The 23,162-nt window shown below is 42.9% G+C and overlaps 1 protein-coding gene across 3 annotated transcripts in view; it reads left to right on the top strand.

Annotated features, from left to right (window-relative positions):
* Positions 1-23,162, top strand: part of LOC144147096 (uncharacterized) — a 393,394-nt gene that overhangs the window by 334,746 nt on the left and 35,486 nt on the right. For 2 of the 3 annotated variants that reach the window (XM_077679153.1, XM_077679155.1), the window contains 5 exons: positions 3,078-3,265; positions 4,331-4,485; positions 8,259-8,335; positions 12,434-12,604; positions 22,313-22,535. In XM_077679153.1, coding sequence (XP_077535279.1) covers positions 3,078-3,265; positions 4,331-4,485; positions 8,259-8,335; positions 12,434-12,604; positions 22,313-22,535 — 814 coding nt within the window. The remainder of the gene's footprint in view (positions 1-3,077; positions 3,266-4,330; positions 4,486-8,258; positions 8,336-12,433; positions 12,605-22,312; positions 22,536-23,162) is intronic. The other variant, XM_077679154.1, reaches the window with a different exon arrangement.

Below are 23,162 nucleotides of genomic sequence, written 5' to 3'. Positions count from 1 at the left end.
TAAAACACTGATAAAACGCCAAACAGCACTGGCAATAAGGACTGCAACTTTGATATATATAAAGAAGTGTTCGACTGACTGACTGTGTCATCAACTCCCAGCCAGAACTGTTAGATCTAGAGAATTGTAATTTCGCGATTTTATTTGCGTCATTGAGTAGGTGCTCACTAATGCGGGTTTTTCAGGAATTGCACTCACAACCGCGCAAAAGGGCGAAATTGTGGTTTCGCAAATTCATAATTTTCTCGGTCACCCATTCACATATCGAAGCGCTTTCTGCTGATATATGTAGCCCTTAAGAATAGCTAAATAGTAGTTTTTGGATTTCGCCCTAACCTGCATTAGCGAGTTGATTCCGTATTCCGGAAATAAAGGATGTTCCTAGAGATTCTCAAATAACTGTTTCACCGATTCAGTTACCAACTGATTTTTGCTGGAATATGTTACTCATACAAATGCACGGAACCACTTTTAAGGATTTCGCCCTGCGACGACGCTAAAAGGGCCATAACAAAAGACACGGCTTACGACCTAAAAAAGCCCAACAGGTTATGTACACGTCTAGCCAAACTGCTCTTTCAAGCGGCTGCTGATTTGAAGGGCACATACTGAGTACGGTGTTGGGGTGAATATTTCTGAAAATTTTAAGAATTCTACCATGGGAAGAGCGGAAAGCGGTAAAATAGTTTTTCAAATATTAATTTTTCTACCGCCCGCCAATGGAGATATCGAACTGGTTTTTGTTGAGGTAGGCAACTTACTCAGCTATTTAAACACTGTTCTACAAGATTTTTCAATGACACCCTCGCGATAGAGGCAAGCAGGATTTCTGGAAAACACTGTGTTTTTGCACATTCTTAAATAACCACACAGTCAGTTGGTATCTACCATTCGTTTTTTCTTGAAAATGCTGCCCATTTGTTTGGCCAAAAACCAATTTCAGCATTTTGTCTCACCATGCGCCCAAGAAGGCCAACAAGATTTTTTATTTTGCATCCATTTGGACGTAAAATTCAGTATAGTTTTCCCGCGTTCGCTTAGCGGTCGCCATCTGATGACACCTTGGGCAACTACTCGTCTCCCGTAGGAGCCGGTGTCATCTATACCTATTAAAAGAAGTGCCCGACTGACTGACTGACTGACTCATCAAGGCCCAGCCAAAACTGTTAGATCTAGAGACTTAAAATTTTGTGAGTTGGTTTGCGTCATTGAGTAGGTGCTCAGTAAGGCGGGTTTTCCAGAAATTGCACTCCCAACCGCGGAAAAGGGCGAAATTGTGGTTTCGCGAATTCGTGATGTTCTTCGTCACCCATTCACATATCGAAGCGCTTTTTGCTGATATATGTAGCCCCTAAGAATATCTAAAAAACGTTTTTGGATTTCGCCCTAACCAACACTAGCGAGGATATTCCGCATTTCGGAAACAAAATGGTGTTCCATAATATTCTCAAATAAATTATTCACCGATTCAGTTATCCCACTGATTTTTGCTGGCATATGTTACTCAAACCACTTTTAGGTGTTTCGCCCTGCGACATCGCGAAAAGGGCCGAATTGTTTTTTTACAAATGACACGGCTGACGAGCCAGAAAGGTCTAAAAGGTTATGTGCACGTCTAGCCAAACTGCCCTTTCAAACGGATACAGATTTCAAGGGCACATTCTGATTACGGTGTTGGAGGTCAATATTTCTGGAAATTTTAAAACTTCCACATTGGCGTGAGTGAAAAGCGGTAGAGTAGTTTTTCCGAAATCATTTTTTTACCGCCCGCCATATGAGATATCGAACTGGTTTTTGTTGAGAAAGGCAACTTACTCAGCTATCTAAACTCTGTTCTAAAACATTTTTCAATGACACCCTCCCAATAGAGGCAAGCGGGATTTCGGGAAAACACTGTGTTTTGGCACATTCCTAACTAACCCAACGGCCAGTTGATATCTCCTATTCATTTTTTTTTCTTGAAAATGGTGCCCACTTAATTGCCCAAAACCCGATTTATGGATTTTGTCTTAACATGCGCCCAAGATGGCTAGCAAGAGTTTTTAATCTGCATCCATTTGGACATAAAATTCAGTCCACTTTTCCCGCGTTCGCTTAGCGGTCGCCTTCTGTTGACACCTTCAGCAACTACGTGTCTCCCGTAGGAGCCGGTGTCATTTAGGATAAATGTAAAAGAGAAGATATACCAGTAAAAAGTGGAAAGGTTAGCCCTCGGCATCGGTTGGGACTTCCTGCAGCCACGAGCCTCCCGTAGGGAGCCCATGTGACTGATGATAAAACTGTACCCATGAGCATCGTTCATATCTTCTGAGATTGCACTTCCTACGAGGAAGAATACCCCTCACTCAGCCGGCCTCCATCGTGTGTTCCCAGTGCAATCTCCTGCGGAATTCAAGTTTTTTTCACAACCTGGCCTTCTTCCTGGTATCATATTAAGAGTGCAAGCAGACCAAGCTCCTTCATCTATCTACTTTTCCCACCCTGGAGCTGGGGGCGAACCAAGTGACTAACAGCGATCTGGATGTCCAGACAATACTTCCTCCAGAGCAATGACGGCCTGCTATCACATGGCTTTCTGCAACTGGGAAGCACTCGCAGTTCGACGGCTCAATAAAACTTTTTTCACTCACTGACTCACTCGCTCGAGTATACCATCTTGGTGCGGTTTGTTTACGATAGTTGGAGTAAAACACGAGTGCCTGTCGTTTCACATTACCACGACGCGCCTGCAGTTGGAGCCCGCTTACTGACAGCAGGCATGCGCTCCGGAGTGTATACCACTTCTTAATGAAGTAGCCTAATATGACGACTAACAAACAAACGAACGTGTGGTATACCAATTGCTGTGAATATTATATTGGCCCACCCGGGCACCGCTGGGTACTATATATATATATATATATATATATATATATATATATATATATATATATATATATATATATATATATATATATATATATATATATATATATATATATCTGTACAGGAGGTCTTTGCGCTGGAGTGGACATAATAATACTTTCCCACGACTTTCTCACTCGGCAAATATCTTTTGTTATTGTGCACTTACACAGGTAATACGGACAATTCTACTCGTTGAAGGCCCTGACATCAGTGATACAGTTCAGGTGGCATGCTTCCTGGTTCAAAGCGGAGCTGAGATTCGTCAGCGTAACAAAGACGGAACCACCCCCTTGGATTTGGCATTCCTTATAGGAGACGCTGCAGCAGAACTACTGGGTTTTTTTGCGGTGTGGCGAAGGTAAGCAAGCAGGTTTTGACTGTAGATTTTCAGCAATTTAAAAGTCACACATCTTCGATACGCGGAAATGAATGCGGAAATGCAACGTTCAAAATCACTTTCGTACCAGTTTAGGGGGAACTTTTTTGCCGTTACGGCACGCTGGATCTTCTAACAACAAACTGCTTACAGCTACGGCACGCTGTATATTCAAACAACGAACTGAACTCACTATGTTCGGAATATAACATACCCTCCCTAGCAAATTTTTCTTCATGGCCTTTTGAAATACGCATTTTCTTCCTCGTTGTATCAAAGGGGTTTGATACTATAGATACACTTTCTGAAGGCTTTCTGCCAGCCTTGTTTACCTTCAGTAGGAGTCAAAGACAACCCTTTCTATACTGATACCTAATCTTCCTGGTTGTGTTTAGCTGCACGTTTTAGCAATGGTTTCTGCAAGAACACACATCTACTATGGTTTTATTTGCGAAGACCATTATTTTCATTCTAGCAGAGAAAACAACCGTTTCCGTTTACTCTTTTCATCTAACACTGCTACTATAGAGACGGCAATGGACGCATTAACATGCTGTTTAGTCGCGACAGAACTCCCACGCGAACCAAATGACCGGTAAATGTCGTACGGAAAGCTTGTTGTCCGGACAAAAAAATAAAATACAAAATCACAAAGGGGCATCTGTTTACAAGAGCGGTTATGTGGCAGTGTCTCAGCAAAGTCCCTAGTTATAAAAAATATAACTAGATGTGCCTAAATTTTGGAATGCACTAACAGCTACATCAGTTGTTCTTTGAAACGGAGGGTCAGATTTTATGTCCAATAATTCTATCCTTGATGGTTCGCACCAGCATATTTTTATTACTCCAGCGTTTAGTGGCTAATTTACTATTGAATCTTGCATGTGGTATTTTAAGATTAATTGAACACCGATGTCAAAGTCAAGAATATATGCCGGTGCATATGCCTAGTAGTTCGCAGAGAGCCAACGTACCTGAGCTACTGAATGCTAAACCAACAGAGATTTGGGTAGGTAATTTGCAACTACCTTCTTACAACTTTTGCAGAGATGCAGACAGTGGAAAGTGTAGAAGATGCTTGGAGGTGTCTACTAACATTTGTTTTGAGCCCTGCGGGCACTGCTTATACTGCGATGACTGTGCCCAGCGCATGAAACGCTGCCTGAGCTGCAATGCCTACATACACAGAAGGGTCTCCAAATGTAAGTGAAGTTTTTGCACGCGCTTCTCTATGTGCAGTCGTCTTTTTGCGATAAAATAGAGGTTCCAATGCGTACAGCTTGTCGGTTTCGTGGACAAATATTTTTTCCTTTTTCCTGCCAGTGCCTTCTAGCTTTTCAGTGTCAACACGACGCTATGTCTTGCGCCGTTATTAGTAAGAATATTCGCACGGTGATCGCATTGTAATCAACGCAGCTTGCGTCATCCGGTATACAGATGCTTACGCGAGCAACAATCCTTAGGGTTCTCATTTGAAACGACTGTGTATGTCGCTATGCTATAGCAAAGGGCTTGAAGTCAGGGAATTCGTACTAGAACTTATGTATACCGTTAGCAAGATAACATAGTGTCGAAATGGCTAAACAAAAAAAAATATTGCCAGAAAATGCAGTGCTGGGTAAGCTGAAATTGTGGCTGGGCTAATTCAGAAGGTAAACTTGTTTGTTCAAACAAAACGTCTTAGGAGAACACCGTTGTTGAAGTCGATCAAAGTAGAATAGAAAAAAATTGAATTCAGCGTGAACGTTTGAGAACGAGAATTATAAATTACTTTCAAGGCAGGAAATGTCAGCTGGATATTGTAATTCAAAATCTGTTAGTGGCGCACCTTTGTCGATTGTACCACCATCGATGTCATCTCGGTCGCTTGACATTACGGAGGAAAGATTGCGCATAACAAACCTTTTGATTGGGCTCTCATCAAAGCGGCTTTTAAAGAAGATGCTTTTATTTTATTCCCATATTACTGCGCAACAGGTCTCCCTGAAAAAGCGAAGCTGGCGCTGTATTCTTTCAGTTTACTTTGTCGCTATGAATACACAAGAATTTCTTTCATTTCTGAACATCTTTATGTGTAATCACAAATAAACCTACTCGAAGCTGACACTGATACGATTGTATATTAGCGTATATATCTAAAGTGTTTTTAAGCTATTACGCAGTCCACCACCATAAGCCACATATGCATTCCATAAAAACGCTAGCAAGCAAGCTTCTCCAAAAATGCTTGGAACTTCACGCCTCGCATGCCCCACAGAATGTGCCCCCCACACTAAGCAAGTCCGCGTTACCCAGCAGCTATACTAAAAAGTCCCAACAGCATTCTGGATGCTCTAAATTCCAGGACCAGAAAAATAAATCTTGAAAGCACCCTTTACAATATTATCAAAAGCAATACACCGCCATTAAGCACAAATCAGGCATCCAGCCTAGGCATGACTACGAATCGTTTACAAAATGGTGGATACTGCAAAAGGAGTGAAGAAAAGAAAAACGGGAGCTTAGTCGCTGTTGGTTCATATTTGAAAGTTAACCCTAAGGAATGTGACTGGAACACCCAACTCCTGCACCAACAGGATACCAAAAGCGGCCCTATTGAATGCGCTGTGAAATTCTTCTTATAAGCGGGCGTTAGGGAGATGTACTGAAGCCTGCACGAGTAAGGAGTAATTACACAAGTCGGCATGCAGGTTTGATCTGGTAGGGTTTATAATGAGTAAGAACAAGAATACAAAAAACAAAAACGACGAAAAATTATGAGGACCACAAAGATTATATGTAGAGGGCACACTGGCCCCAATACAGAAGCTGTTCAGCATGCTCACAAACATGCCATGTTCACGGACAGCGTAATCGCAGCATAACTATTTTTTCACTAGGACTTGGGTTTAATAATGGTCGCATGGTAGACTATATATGCAGTTTTTATTGATCAGCTTAAAAATGTCTTATAAGTTCAATTACTCGATGGAGGAACGAATAAAAAAATTGAGGGGCAGAAAAGGCACTCGAGCTACGCAGGTATAGAGTAGTGGAAGGTTCAGAAGAGATGCCTTCGGAAGCTGATGATTATTGTTGTTTTTTATTGTTATGATGATGATGATAGCAATGATCTTGTTGTGACCTTGACGCGTTCTCTTTCTATCAATATATTTAATGAAGTTTTGCTCATTTCCTTAGACTTTCAATGTTAAATAGCCAATGTCCGTTAATGCATATCATGTGTTGTATTTCAACTCTTGCGTACACAACACATTCTTATCAAACTGAACTGAAAAATCGTAATAGTGCTGGCTTGTTCGTAAATACCTGACAATTTGACAACAGTGCCTAAACACGAGAACAGGTTGACAGGGCAGAGCGGTCTTTCATGTCAATCTCTTGTTGCGTTAAGCGGTGTTGTTAAAGGGTAAGTTGTCGAATCGTGCCTCTTGTTCTTAATGCCATTCCTGAAGAAAACGCGTGACCGATTGCAGAACATTCAAATAAAAACACAGGTATAATCAGGTGGATTAATCCAAGCTACGATAGTTTAGGTCTGCGGACAGGGTTGGGATAAATGAAAGCGGTTTGAGACAAATGAGTAAATCAGAAGAAATTAAAAAGTACTAGCGTAAAATTTAAAGAAATAACAAAAATTGGTAATGGCCCATGGCGAGGAAGCTAAACCCGACGTAATTTAGTGTTGAAAAGGTTGCAGGTGGTATTTATCTACGTTTTAAGATGTACAACACGATAGCTGAACTTCAAATTATTAAGGCCGATGTCTGGGCGGGTTGTATTGTATTGCTGACACGGAAAGCGCAAAAAATACACAAGGGACGAAGTAGGACAACCGAGGCAAGCGCTACTTCCGACTGACATTTCCGACTGACATATATATATATATATATATATATATATATATATATATATATATATATATATATATATATATATATATATATATATATATATATATATATATATATATATATATATATATATACACACAAGAGGTTCGCACATGAGCACGAAATTATATCATACAGCGCATATAATAATCCCGTTTGATCACTGCTTCTCCTCATAGGCACAAATAACAATAGCCAGCAAGTGACGACAGTGGTCACGTGGTTCACAGAACACAAAGAAAAATATTAAACAAGAACCAGAAAAAAATATGCCGAACATCAGAAAAACACAATGATAACAACATAAAAAGCAGGTCGCAGCGGATTTGGAATTACTAAAAGCAGCAGGCAAACCTACCATCGGCATGCTTATGCAAGCGTCGCCTACGCGCACCATTTCAGCCCATAATCTCTTGCTTTTGCTTCGCTATGATTACGGTCTCATTAAAGCAGTGCGTGCATTTGCATCTCCCGCAGTGTGCACTGAGCTATCCTGTATGCCAAATCGTTACATTGCGTAGATGCTCGCGCTATCGTACGTTCACACATTGTGACGTCTGGCGTACGTATTTGTAACCGTATGGAAAAGGATGACGTACACAACATTTTTGGCGCAAGTGACAAATTTGTTCTTGTGGTGAATTCTGCATCCATTTTTTTGTTTTTGCACGGGCCAAGTTGCTTCACGAAGCTTCAACAGCTGCTTGGGCGCTGAAAAAACCACATTGTGCGTGCGCGCACGCACCCACAATACACAGCCATACACTCAGAAACACACACACGTGAAGCACTGCAACAGCTAGCGACGTTATCATATATTGTAACACCTGCCAGTGTTGCACTTTCGAAGCCTTGGCTCCTGTCTTGGGTGAGATGTCTCCTTTTTACCTTCTCCCACCTGGCGCTGCTTGTGCTACCGCCGGAGAACAACTTATTAAGTCATTCACAGTACGAGAGTGTTCTAAGGTACGCATTTGGTAAAAAAGTTAGAATCAGCAGATATCCCAAGTCTTTTATCAAGTTGGTTTTAAGCTTAGGATGAAGTGGCACGGCTATTAAAGCTTCAATTGCTTCGTTTACAGGCCCTAGCCCACCTTTAACACTCGAGATCGACAAAACTGAAGTCGCACAAGCGCAGGAGCTCAAGGTTGGACCTGAGGTAAGCTGGGGTAGTGTATTTCTCAATGTTCTAAACACAATCTAAAAAATATTTGGTAGTCTTCAATTACCTTGCATATGCGAAACACTGCGGGTTCCAAAAGTCAAGAGTTAGCCCTGAATGGTGGATAATCATGAGCTGCATCTTCGTATTTCCGTGAGGTAAAACGTCTTTTTTGCTCTGGTTTTAGTGACCAACGTTTTGGATAGGTGGCCAAACACTAGTGCAGAAGAAAACCTCTAATACAAAGTTAAAACTGTACGCTTCATAAATCGCAGTTGTATCTTACTGATTTCCACCCACTCTTCTTTGAGCACCGTTAAAGGTCTTTTCCTACGAGCATTTTAACTCTTTACGTTGGATAAGTGTAGACCCTCTTATCCGGATTGGGGCATCAAGATGATGCACTTTTCTTGTTTCTGTGATGAACCATTCGGTGCTTTGCAAATAAACGTGCAGAGATGAGAGCCTTGTAAGTCCAAATAAAGCGTAACCACCATGTGTGTGTTGACATTAGGGTGAGGCGCTTAGTTCTCGTGTGACCAAGGTAGGAGAGCTTGATTTCAACCTGTGTTGACTAGTTCGAGCTCGAGTGAGCTCAATATTCTATCTGACACATCTTTTAGTTTAAGGTGACACTCGACGCATGAACGGCATGCACTTAAGAATATTATTACCCGTAATAAGCTTAGATAATCGGCAACCACCCTCTTTTAAATTATGCTCCACAGCATCAGTTTGTTAAGGAGTCGGCTGTGTACCTATTCATTTCAGTCTCAAAAATTTGTTATCTGAAAACTGCGAACATCCAGTACCTTCAGACATAATAGTGCGACTGTGGTAATCAATTGGAAAACACGCTTGCCTTTTAACGGGGTACTAGATGAGTGTAAATAAAAATTAGGATTGTTTTAAAATAACTAAAAATCACAAAATATATTTTAAAATCTGCTCAAATTGCCCATTATCTATAGCCACGTGAACCACCTTACATTCGTATTTTTTGAGAAGTACAGAAAAGTTTCTGTCTGCATCCGCAGATTGGAGAACATTGAAATGTGTTGAAAAAGGCCAACTCCTTAAAAATCTCATCTAACGGAAAAAATAACCATTGTCGTCGTGGACATGATCACTTGTGGTGCCAATATTCACGTGAGCTTAGAAGGAGTTCCTCCTTCTAGTGCGAAGTGTAAAAAAGCTGTGGGGCTCTTTGGTTGTAGCTCATATTTCACATTTATATATAATATCAGCTATTATAGTTGTGTCTACCGATTATTACTGCTTAGCTGCACTGACACGCTCATTAACATTTTTATGCAATTGATGGAGATATAAAAGCAATATTTACTGGTGTACCGTTGATAACAGATTCATACGCTTGTGCAAATTTAAATTGTTTCCCCCTTAACATGCCCTAATATTGGCACGGGTAAAGGAAGTTCGTAATGACACACTGCACAATAGTGGAAGAAAGTACGTTGCTAAGAATTTTGTGTCGCCAAATGTTCGTGCGACCAAAGCCACACAATAATTTTGTCCGGCGACTAAACGGCCAGGTCGCGTGGTATCGTAGCAGGCTTGGTAAAATTTTCGGCGGTTCACGAGCACTGAAGCGTCTCCGTTTTGAAATACCCAGGGAAACTAGTTGGGCCATGTGGCGGTACTGGAGCCCCGATGCGATACAACTAACACGGAAATATATTTTGGACTGTCCCCGTAGTCTGTGCGGCCCTTGACCGAACGTATAGGCCGAAACAGAAGCAGCCGCAGTTAGACCACTAATTTGCAATGTCACATGCGCCTCGGGTTCTCGACGGTTCGTTGCGCTGGAAGGCTTTTTCCAAGGCATAAAGTATATGGCTATTCCGGAACTTTTCTGGTACACAAAGTTCCCGTTCAATTCTCCCCTTTACGTTCTTAATATTTTAATGCGAGTTACTTAGGTAGACTCTCCTTTGTGTCAGAGCTGTCCCTTGCGTAAAAGCTTTTCTCTGCGTGTATTTGTTCTTCTCGCACATCGTCACGTCGCACAGGCAACGGTAATTGTTGTTCGTTTTTCGCAAGAGGCTCGGTTAGCATAGCGGTAGCACATTTAGCTACTGCTCTGTATGCCTTGGTTGAAAAGCCACACGAACCAAAATGTGTTTGAACTTTACCTACTGATCTGTGTGCCTCGGTTTATCCGACACACAGAGCTAAAGGTGTTTCAATTTGCTGAGACGAAAGCGTTAGGTGTCTCATTATGCGCCGAAAGTTAGCATAGACGACGTCGCTCGTAAAAACCAACCATGGCAAACTGGCCTACGCTGCAATACGAAAAAGACTAAACTTGGCTGCTGTGGAATCTGAACTTGTGTCTGCGACACAAGAACGAGGTTTGCTACCCATATTTCTGGTTCGGGGCCCTGCCGGGAAATAAAAAAAGAATTAGCCTAGTGCATGCCCTTTGAATTGGGTAAGTTCTGCTTGCCATTCGTAAAGTTTTTGCACTAAGATTCGTGTTTTCCTGGCAATGAGGCTTAAAAACATCTATGCGGCTCAGCCTTAATAACCCAGGAATGACAAAATATATGTTGTGGTCACTTTTATAAATAAAACCTTTGTAGACGTTCCATTTTTGACAATTCTTTGGGGATGTACAGCGTAAGTTTTTTACCTGACGATGAAAATATTTACCGGGGCGTAGGATCCACTTCCGGACTGTTAACGCGGCGGTACTCGTCGGTCTTCTGAAGCAGTTTTCAAATGCGAAGGGCGTTCCTCTATGAGAGGTCTTGACGACCCCTTTTCTGATTCGTAAACATGATCTTGCGACATGGCACAATGAATATTCATTATATATATACGTTGTTCCGACGCCTAATTGTTTTGCGTACATATTTTTCCGTTACTACAGTTTCCCCAAATGGCCATGAGACCTTTCAATCATGGTTACACAAGCTCTGATGGCTTATCCCATGACGCACAAACCTGTCGTCCTCCATACAAAATCGCTGGTGCAACTCTCAAGTGACCGCTCGAGCTTTAGTTGAAGCTATTCCGCTCTTCTGCCACTGATAAGGAGCACACGAAGAATCAGTTCTTTAATAAAACAGCAGTTTAAGAAAGCGACGTAATATACCGTCGTAGCAAGAGATCGTCACGACAGGGAGGTTCGTCCGGAAGTATCGCCCACGGCGCGTAACGTACTGCGCTTGCCTACAGCTCTTTATGCACGTCTTCCTCAAGTAGTATGATTGAAACAAGATTTCATTCGCAGCGGCTCACATTGTGCTGGCAATGCGACCGCAGACTGGTGTTGCGGACGATTTGTTTGACTACGGGATCCTTGAAGAATTGTCAATATTGGCAGGACTCGTCCGTAGTTACACATACCTGGAAGTAAAGTGCTTTCGCTGAATTACGGCGTGAAGTACGGTATGACTGAGCACCTGTGCCTTAAAAAAAGTATTCCAAGCAGCTGCTCACGCACCAAACGATAGCGCGCAATATTGATTATTGTTTGTTCTTTTATTGCGCCAAAGGCACACCTGGGCTATAAAGTGCAAGGCTCCGGATTAGTTTTGTCCGCCTGGTGATCGGTAACGCTTCAGAAACCTCAACCTACGGGCGTTTTGTTGTTCGCCTCCATCAAAAAGCGGGCGCCGCGACTCGGAATCGAACCTGCGTCCTTCGGCTCAGCAGTGTATGCCATACCCACTGAGCCAACACGGCGGGTAATATTGCGCACGTAAGAATAGAAAGTTGATTGCAAGGATTGCTCTACCATGCGTGGATATCGCGAACACAAAGATATGACAAGATCAACGCTCACACATCGTCACCTGAAAAATCGCACGTGTCCTTTCGTGGACTCTCGCAGCACCAACAGTGTCCATTCCTGCAGAGTTCACGACAAACACCGTCGCCCCCGTTTTGAAAAGACACAAACCTCTCGTAATATTTTCTGCCTGTGCTAAAAGCCTGCGGAAGCTCCAATAAAACATTTATTTGTTGTTGCCTTTTTGTGCGTCTTGTAACAGGTTACGAAGAACACGGCGTTGTGTTAGCGGCTGCCATATTTCTAGTGGCTTACTATTTGTTTTCCCCTGTGTTCAGGTTTACAGAATGGTCCAAAAACCCAGAGGACTGTGCATCATTATTAATAACATGGATTTTTGCGGCAGTGTAGAAAACAAGCAAGCGGCAAGTCTCGACGTACTGCGTATGAAATCCATTTTCACACAACTCTACTTTGAGGTTACCGAACACAACAACCTCAGTGCCGGGGTGAGTGGTAACTTGGTTCATTCAATGTTGTTCTGCCAGCTGCTTGTTACTGCTGTCCTGCAAAAAAGAATTTTTAAACTAGATTTTAAACTGGATTTTTAACAGTCAAACTCTTTAGCAAACAGTGACTTTTCTTCTCCGCAGTTAAAAATTGCCAAGAAGTTGCCAAGCGCGCGCGCGTGAGCGCGGGCCTTGCGGCGACCACTCGGCAGTAACAAAACCAAATAATGCCCGTTTTTCATTGGTGCCTGCCTCGCGATGACATAACAAGGTCTCCTGTGCACGTTTGTCAAGCCTGGAACACCCACATAGGAAGATTTTCCATGATTAAGGCGACCGCCGGGAGTTTGAAGAAAAGAAAATTCCGAGCGCTCGTGTGTGCGTTCTTCGCGGTGACCGCCCAGCGTCCGTGGCACGCGTTTGTCAATTCAAGCATACCCACTTAAGGAGACTGTCCAAGATTGGCAAAAAAACCTCTAGCGTTCACCGTAATCATGGCAACACTGGCTCGGAATGAGGAAGTCTCAAGGGTTCGCCGTTGTCTTCGCAAACTTTGCTCTGACCGGGAAAGGCGCGTCATAGCGTGCGCGCCTAATAGGTGATGTCTAATGATGATCACTTCCAAAAAAGTGAAAGAAGCTCACACTTATATAAATCTTATGAAATCGTTTATAAGTATAAAAATGTTAAATCTTATATAAAATTTGTTCCTATAGCCAAAGACGGTCCAGCGCTGGTTTACTGATGTCGACATATCGTAGACGCTGTTGTCACCGCCGAGGGGGTTTATAAGAAGGTTCTCATCCCGCCAAGCAGTCCTAGTGGCGCTTTCTATCAGCCCCAAGCACAGCGAACATTTGCCTTAACATAAATACCCGAGAAGGTAGAGGGGATCCCAGCCCTGGCGTTAGCGTCAGCTTGCCGTGTTAGTGTAAGAAGGTTCTGCGCTGGTGAGCGCTCTTGACATGTAAACGCTAGAGGCATGGCCCGGGGCTTAAAAACAAGGTCCCCTGACCTTGAGAAGTCCAAGTTTCGTTGGCTACCACCACCAAGCGCAGGAAGCAAATATTTCCACACAAGTACTCCAGAAAGTGAAACCGAAACAGCCCAGCCGGTAGCATAGGGGTTCTCGCACCGAACGCGTATTCTAGAGGTCGTTTGTTCGGATAGTAACCGGCGGGCATTTTTCTCCACTTTCTTTCTTTCGAAATTCGTCGTCTGTTTCAATTACTACCGCATTCTCCCTATTGATTTCCAAGGCATTCTTGACTGCCAACACTATATATATATATATATATATATATATATATATATATATATATATATATATATATATATATATATATATATATATATATATACATTGATTGCGAGAACGGCTGCCTTTGGTTGCCGTAGCAAATAGTAAAAAATGGGTATAGCTTCTAACAAAACTGTTTATTGGTCGACGTTTCGATCGGATGCCGATCTTTCTCAAGACAACATTTCGTATTTCTGTGCACGTATTTATAAGCTCGTCGTCCAACGACGCCGAAAAAAGAGAGAGGGGGGATTTGGGAGAGAGGTAGAGCAACAAACACGCTCTCGGCGAGGTGAGGTGAAGGTTTGCAAAAAAGAGAGAGAGAGAAAAAAAACAAAAGAAAGAAACCCCCCCCCCAAAAAAAAACCTAAACATGCAGAAAAGAGAGAGGAGTACACAACTCTTTCAAAAACACTGGCCTCCATCGTTCGTCAGCTTGTAGAACGAGTGACAGGTAGCGCCCGCTTCAGAGGGGGGCCGCTCTGCTTAAGAAATGAAAACGCAAAGCAGTAACAGGGACGCTCTCACACCATCACTGGGAGGCACAAAATTCTAATGGTCACTGACCTTACGGGAAGAGTTTACAGGAAGCGGTCGCAGCCGCACACATATCTCAGTGACGCCAACCCTAAAAAACAAACAGGCAGGCTCGTTAAGAGTGTAGGAGATCGTACCTACACTCTTAACGAGCCGGCCTGTTTGTTTTTTGTAGGGGATGATGGTTTGGGACCACGCGCCAATACAAAGAGGAAGCTCGGGCCCATGTATGAACAAATTGGTAGGAACCAATAACACAATAAGAATAATGTACACAAAAGGGCAGTTCACGCGAACGAGTAATACGCGGGTTGATACAGGCAAACATGAAGTTTGCAGTTGGTGTAAGCGTCTCCATAAACAATAAGAAAGAAACCAGGAAATCGATAAAACTCACAAAAAAGGCATCATGGTAAGAAAGGCACATGTCAGCGGGAACAACAGGGGTCCGGGACGGATGCCATATTGTTCTACAAAATTGGTGAACAAGAGACACCAGTCAGCATAAGATTCCGGTGCAGTGATAATAAGGAAAACTATGAAATGAAAACAACCACACAAACAACTCAGATGAATGTTTGTATTTGTGTGCTTTACACTAGAACCTCGTTGATATACTCAGAAAATGGGAGGTAGAAACGTACTATCCAGAAACACGTACTATCAGGCAAGAAACCTTCTACGGGAATTTTTTAGTGTTCCCTATTGAGAGCCCACCAACCGAAAATTAGTATGAACCGACAACGCATCAACAGTATTTTTCTGTATTGCTTTTTGTTGGTGTGATGTTTCCTAATATCGGTTTTTTTTTAATCCGCAAGCCACCCACAAAGGGTCGCCCAATAGCCCAGTTGTAGCGTCGGTACATTAAACCCGGGAATTCGATTTTATGAAACAATTTAAAGATCGAGCTTACCGTAGCCTAACATCCGAAGCTTCTGCGGACCTTCTTCTGTTTGAGGGTTTTGCAAATTCAAAAAAGCCGTTCATGTGCTGTTTCCTACGTGACAAGCTTTTAATAAGAATTGACTTTGAATCACCCTTCGGAGGAAGCAGCACCGAAGTGTCGTACGAGAGCTGTCTCGGCGTCGTGCCATGCACGTACATTTTTCGCATATCACAAAATTGCACAGGCGTTGTGTTGTGCGTCTGTTAATGGTTTTTATAAACCCACGTTTTTCTGCCTTCTCCTAATCAATATTTTATACAATATTTCATGTCACTGGTGGGACACGCAGGAGAGCGGGAGTTGGCGCATAATATTACATTGCTTTTAACGGTATACATCATGTATAAACATACAAAACTCAATGTACAAAAACGCATCCGCGAGTGAACAAACCTGGAAAATTTACGTCTGTGTAAACAGGTGACTGCGGAGAGAATGTGGAGGGCGATGAAAGGGAGCTTTATAAATGTTTCATACAGAAGAATCAATACTGTAACTTATCACTAAAAGAATGCACATCATTTTACTCATCCTTTCGGGAGCCACGGTGCCCCAACTTGTTTGGCACGGTGAAAAAAGAGTGCTTGAAGTTCGAAGTGCGAGGGTCAGTTTAATGGTTAATTATTGTGCGAGTTTAGACGGTAATATTATCTGGTTTGCCGGAAAAGACAAGCTGTTTGCATATTGATGGCTCAAGTAAAATGTTGGCGTTGTCTTTGCGAGCATAAACCTGTTGTATTTTTCCAGCGATCACTTGAATACCTAATTATGAACCTAATGCTAATTAAAAGGCAGGCTTGTGCGTGAGAAAAAGAGAAAGAGAAAGCAAGCCTTTATTATTATTTTTCTACAGCAGTGTAGTTAGGTTTTATTACCCAAATGCCAAAACGATAACTACACGTCATGTGTATTTAAATTGCTACTTTCAAAAGTAGCTTATTTCAAGTACTCGTCATTACTGTCCCTTAAACGTTCAACGCGACAACACCTGGGAATTATACTTTTTGGCGATCTTGGGGACAGACTTCAAAACGCCTAAAAACATTATGACTATTTTACCTTGTATGAGGTGAACCAGGGGCCCCGAAAATGCGCGTATGCAAGATGTTTCGGACGTAATCTGCTTTAGAGTGAAGCTTCATTGTGTACTAAAATCTGCGTGGACAGTTGCTACGCGTATACATCAGATTGAAAAACACATGCGATTGTTTTGCGTGACTAACAGATATCGTAAAAACAGAGAAAACGTGTTGGAGCCAGCCAGTTAAACTGCACTGAAAGAAGAAATGAACTCATTGGACACATTCCTGTTAATATTTTTAACGTTTTCTGACGTGAAGTACGTTCTCGCATTTCATAAGTTGGCGAAGGCTATTCCTTTGTTATCAAACATTCGTCCCATAGTAAATATTTCGAATTGAAAGATTATTTTTGAAACATTTAGATAGCAGCCTTCCCTCCTGTAACCTAAATGAGCTGAATAATAACGTAGGAACGCGCGTGAAACGGTTAGGTTGTATACAAAAGTTATGGATCTGTTTAAAAATTTGCGCAGAAACGTTTATTATCACCTCCGGCAAGGCCCTATATGTCACACCAAACCAGAGTAGTGAAAGTGAGTAGTGACCATCGACGTCGTGGGCGTGAACACATATGAGTGCAAAAATTATGTGACCTTTGCGGTAAGACCCGGCTGTGAATGAAAGAAGCCTCTCTTTGGCACCGGCGCTCGGGTATTGCACACTCTGAATGCACTTCGGCATATATGTGTTTTGATAGTAGAGCACCGGAAACCAAAGGTAAAGCTGTGCAGTAGGGCGCGTGGGCTCTGGCATCTTTTCTCGGCTTTCGCACACCCACATTTCAGCATCATTAAGTGTTTGTGCCACATCTGCAGTATAAGTATTCACTAGAACAAAAAATTATTGCAAAAGTCTGGTATTAGTAAATTTAGTGTTTCTTTCAAAAATTTGCGGCAGCGGCTTTGTTGCCTCGTAAGAAAAAAAGACTCGAAATTTGAACAGTTGCTCAGTCTGTTTGCAGAGACCGATTATAAATACAGTCAGAACGTCGCTGGATTGGTCTGTCATTCGTTAAGTTCGCCAAAAAAACGTTTCAAGTTCTTGTTTTGTGAACCAACACCTCCTATTTGGTGCGCCATAGTGAAGAGCGAAGGAAGAACAGAAACAGTAAGAATGTTCAGAACGATCGCAAAAATCCTTATGTTGAAGCGTTTTTTTTTCTACTTTGCTAGAGAATGAAGCCGTAGACGAACGACCCCGTGTTCGTGTTATTATCGGCTGGACGCAATAGTTATTCTACTACCGCGATGTTTCAGTTAGTCGGTCGGCTGGTCTGTCATGGAACACGTCTGCGTGGGTATAAAACTACCAAATGGCGTGGACATAAGTACACTCGCCAGCAAAAGTTTTCGGGATGTGCGGTGCGTGGCCGAGCGGCGCAAAACTGCATTGCTGCGGCATCTGCAGCCAGCGAGCGCCGGGTCGAGGCTCAAGGAACTGGCAGGCTAGGCGCGCTTTGCGCATGCCTGTCCTTTATTTGTTACCGGGCATCTGTGTTCACTCGCTTGCCCGTGACATGCTCTCGATATTCGCGGCAACCACCGTGGCGCCGCGTGACCATCGCTGTCGTTCTGCTGTCACTGGTGCTACAAAATACGCAGCCCGCGGCCGCCGTTTGCGCGGCGCGCAGCATTCAATAAACCTCATCTTCTAAGTGATGTAATGGTCTACGACTAAATTTATTTTACAGGAGCTAATAAAGGCTACCTGTTGGAAACTGCGTACCTCGATGTGGTGCTTAGAAAAAAGTCGCGTCACCAAATTTAATCTTGCGGCCAAGGAAACTTTCTCAGGGTAAGATCTAGCTCTCAATGTAATGTAGGTGTCATGTAAACATCATACTGAAATTGGCCGCGAGGACGACCGTTAGCTTTACGCCGAATCACATTTACTTGCCATAGTTAGTTTTTAGGGAAGCCGTAAACGATGCGGCATTCAATGCATGACAGACTAAGAAGGACGTACAGTTACAGAAAATGGCTGTAACTCTTGTTTTGTTGGAACTACCCCAAAGAAAATTTTGTGATAATTAGCCCCTGAGACGAATTAAACGGCAATTGTGCGTCAGCTGACAGTTTATCGGTGCTTAGGTTAAAATTAAAATGAAAGTATTTCCTATTCAACCACCATTGCCTCTTGAAAGATAAGGCCGGGTTCAGACTGTCCGCAACTGTCGTAACTAAAGAATGACGTCATTTCATGTCTCAATCCACCGAACAGCGTGACATGCCGTCTTTTTACGTCCATGGATCAGGATATGGCTTTTGCGTCGATAGTATTAACATAGCCTAAGATTTATTCAACGTTGCGGGCCGCGCAAACGGCGGCCGCGGGCTGCGTATTTTGTAGCCCCAGTGATAGCACAACGACGGCGATGGTCACGCGGCGCCACCGCGGCTGCCGCAGATATCGAAAGCATGTCAAGGGCAAGCGAGCGGTCAGAGATGCCCGCTAACAAAGAAAGGACTGGCATGCGCAAAGCGCGCCTAACACGCCAGTGCCTTGAGCCTCGACCCGGCGCTTGCTGGCTGCAGATGGCGCAGCAATGCAGTTTTGCGCCGCTCCGTCACGCGCTGCACACCCCGCAAACTTTTGCTGGCGACTGTACAATGTTCGGAATCCTGCGCTATTTATTGCCCGGAGGGAGTGCTCACTAGCTGGAACAAAATTAGATTTCTGGCATTGTTATTTTGTTCTTGGTTTGCATTTCTCAGCTGCAACTACAACCGTCTTCCCTTGAGTTTATTACAACGTTAATGGAGCGTAATGATGGGTGGATGCTGAGAAACTGTATTCTTTTGTAACAGCTGAACACCTGTAGTACGATGTCCGAATTTGAAAGAAGACAAAACAGAAATAACGCTGTATATAAAAACAGATTATACAGTTCTCTTTTACGTTTAATTAACATGTATATCAGATACGTTGAAGACCCTAGAAAGCACGTGCAGCCCTCAACAAATACAAGCCTTATACCAATAGAGCCCATTGTTTCAACAGCAGGCTTAAGATGTGTAACAATCTGAACATATTTGATGGACCTTGCACACCCAGTTTCTCAAAGGCAGTCATAAGGAATAACCTCGTTTTTATTACAAATAAAAAGAAACAAACCCCGCAGTTATTTTCTTTGTCCTTGCAATTTAAACAAAAACATTAAAACTGTGAAGGATACACATTACAAAACCAATATTGCCGTACAATTTTGGCTGTGTGCTGCGCGTACCACCAACACAATTACAAAGAACAGGCGGAGCCCTTTTATTTGAATTGCTCTTTAAAATCAGTTGAAAAAGGTCACATGCTATAACTCCGTCTGAAAACCACTCATCACGGTCCGAACGTGCGGTTCAAATATCATGTTTTCTTGGCATTGTGTGATGTTTGCAGAGTGCTGAAATGTTTATTACCGTTTCTGATTTCACGTTTGCATTTCACAACAAAACGCATTCGAAGCCAATTTTTCTACTTTTATTAGGTCTGTTAGGAAGCCTAAAAAAAGTGTCTGTTTTGGTCATTTTAAAAACGCGTCGCAAAGAACCATCACTGAGACCACCCCTGTAGGGAACTTTTCATTAGGTAGGTTTAACCATACTTTCATGCTTGCTTGCAAAACTTTAATATTTTAGGCATATTTGCTTGCCGACATTCTCACTTTCTGCTCGCGCAAAAACTTGCTCCGGTACATTTGGCAATGCCTATACGTGCATACAGTGTGCAGAGAGAACAACTGGTACGTTCAGTGCGGCCGCTTTGCTATCACACAATGGCGAGATAGCAGCCACGCCCCCGAGAGTAATTGTAATGAATACAACCACATGGTTACACGACTTCGAGATATAGGCATTCCATAAGCACAGTTGCCTTAGGGGTGCGTGTTACGACTTCTCTCGAGAATCTGACATCTTATCAACGACAGAACCTTGGCGGCATCAGATAAATACGGACACTCGGCCATGTCACTTTATACTGCACCGAAGTCATTGAATTATGTAGTGTGAAGACCACCGACGCTCATCTCACATGGGCAGGCCCCGAAATCCCCTTTTTCATTCCTCAGTGGAGCTCTCGCCGAATAAGCTGCCATTGTCACCGGCAGGCGGCGCTTACCGGTCAGACAATGCACTAGCCAGCTTTGAAATCGTTTGTCGCTCTTTCCCTCTTTCTCTCTCTCTCTCTCTCTCTCTCTCTCTCTCTGTCTCTCTCTCTGTTAAAAGCCGCGGAAAGGGAGGGGAGGGTGTAGTAGAACGGCGTATGCGCACTTGGTTTCAGCGGAATATGGATGTGTAATGACTAGCTCACATAAAACACACGTTTCCTCTTCTTTTCCGGTCCCGATGGACGGACACACCAGAGATAGCGGAAATGGGAAGCGGAACGCGATAACAGAGGCAACACCCCCATGTGCGACATTACAAACAATTTGCTGTGCCAACCAATGAAGTTTTTCGCTCACGTTATGCACGTTCTTAGAACAATATAAGTAAAACACAAAAGGAGTAAACTTAAGCACCTGTACTGGAAACACAGCCGCTTCTGTAGCTTTGTGTTTTCTTTTTTTAAATTTACGGAAATAGTTTTTAATATTTTTCTCACTACCTGGCGTTCCCTCGCGGAAGTTCGCCGCTCCACGCGCAACATTATTTAAGAAAGAGCTAACCATTGTAGCAAAGCTGTGTACCTGCTTTCACTGTTTTGAAACGGAAATACAAATTTAGTGCATGGTTACCTTCTTCCACTTTCCAAAGCACCAACAACCTTTTTATGGCCCTTTCAACTCTCCAGGCAACGTTAGGAGCTTTCCTGCAAAATATAGAGGCCCTACACAGAAGTCTGTATTGGCAGAAATGCAATTTATTTTGTGGCAGTAAACTTAAAAGGGCATAGGCAGAAGGCCGTATTGGCGGAAATTCAATTCATTTTGGGACAGTAAACTAAATACGTAGTGACACAACCATGTCGACACTAGGCTATGCTGAAGGCTTCTTCACTTCGCAGCTACTTGTGGTAAATCAAAGAGGGGTCGACCATTACGGCACAAAAACAACGCGGCTATCCCTTATTCCGTGAGGCTGGTTATCGCCTAATATGACGACGGTAATAACATGGACCCCGACATTGCATAAAGAGGTAGCAGGAGCTAAGTATATTTTAAACAGGTTTTCACCGATGGCGGCTTCTTACGTATGGTGTAAATAAAAAAGAGCCTGTTTGATGTGTGGCCCTTCATTATAACCCCACTAGCATAGAAGTAACCACACTTCCATTGTTATTCTATATTGCAAAACGAGATGGAATTTCACCGACTTCTCTGCAGTGCAACATACGATTCTTGTAATAGCAAGAGCTTGACTGAAACTACAACGTGGAGGCTTATTTGTACGGCTTTTCTTCCACAATACACCAACTGAGTTGACTTCTGTTCAATAAGAATCGTCACCCTTTTTATAACACCTTACCTCTTACTCGGCCATAAAGTCATGTCACCATATGCAGTCAAGTGATGCACACAAATCTGCTGATATAGAAACCCGAGCTCGAAGCGAAAAGCGATTGTCCACTGTAAATACATGCAAATTGAGTCTCGTAAGTTTACAATCTTCATCTTATGAACAGAAAACTCATTTATGGATCTTTCGATGAAGTTTCCCGGGGTATCCTATTACTCAGGGAGTCTTCTAAATTCTTCCGAAAGCATTCCCTCAAGGCTACAACACAAAATATTTTCGGCGTTTTCCACCAGTGCTTCAATTGTAAAGGTCCCAAAAATAATATAGGTAACTGGCGTCCGGTCACCGTATTACGCCATATCGCTTATAATTCTTTTTGGCGCCACGCAGGATATGCTGTTGGTCTTTGTTCGTGCAGCGAAAGCCCAAAAGCAAGATCGAGCTGACTGCTTTGCTCTTATTTTATTGAGTAACGGCGCAAACGACACCATATGCTGCTCGGATGGACGCAAGCTCAGTCTTTCTGAGGACGTCTGCCCTCTTTTTGACGACACGAACAGCCCTTCCCTTAAGGGGAAACCGAAGTTGTTCTTCATCCAGTACTGCCCTGGAGGTGAGCACATTCTCTGCCTTTTTGTCGAGGGAACATTGACAGGGTGCGGGCTTACGTGTAGTCACATATTTGGAGTGATTGCTTTTTATACCACTTGTGTGCTGCCTCCTATGAATCATCACTGCGTTTGCGGTTATTTCTTTATTTATTCGGTATTGGTTACAAGCTTTTTTTTATCCTAGTCACGGTACGCCTGGCCAAAATTTGAAATCAACGTACAAACTAAAAGGACGCACGAAAGCCGCGAATCAGTATAGTACATTGAAAGATAAAAAATTCACTTTTCTAAAACCTAGGACAACACAAAATGCGGATTTATTGAAGGAGACACCACATAAAAGACACGTACACACAGAGGCCACTACGCAGTGGACTGGCGATAGAGACTTCGCTCGCATTATTACACTTCTTCTGAACATATAGGCATGGCCTCGTCTGATTTTCACAAGCAATGCAAGTAGAGGAGAACCTTTATTGAAAAGAATGGCCAAGGGCTAGAAAGTGGTGCAAAAGCCGTGTAACCAGTAGGTATTTTTGACGATAACTTTGGAAAAGTGCCCACTGCAGGGAAGCTTGCTCTACCTGGTAGCCTATATCTCTTTAAAAGGCTATTCATAGAAGGGGTTC

Source organism: Haemaphysalis longicornis, unplaced genomic scaffold (assembly GCF_048455015.1).
Source record: "Haemaphysalis longicornis isolate Haplotype H1 unplaced genomic scaffold, Haemaphysalis longicornis Haplotype H1 scaffold_7, whole genome shotgun sequence".
Lineage (NCBI taxonomy): Eukaryota > Metazoa > Arthropoda > Arachnida > Ixodida > Ixodidae > Haemaphysalis > Haemaphysalis longicornis.
The sequence above is the reverse complement of the archived record's forward strand: the minus strand, read 5'-3'. Positions and strand labels throughout refer to the sequence as shown.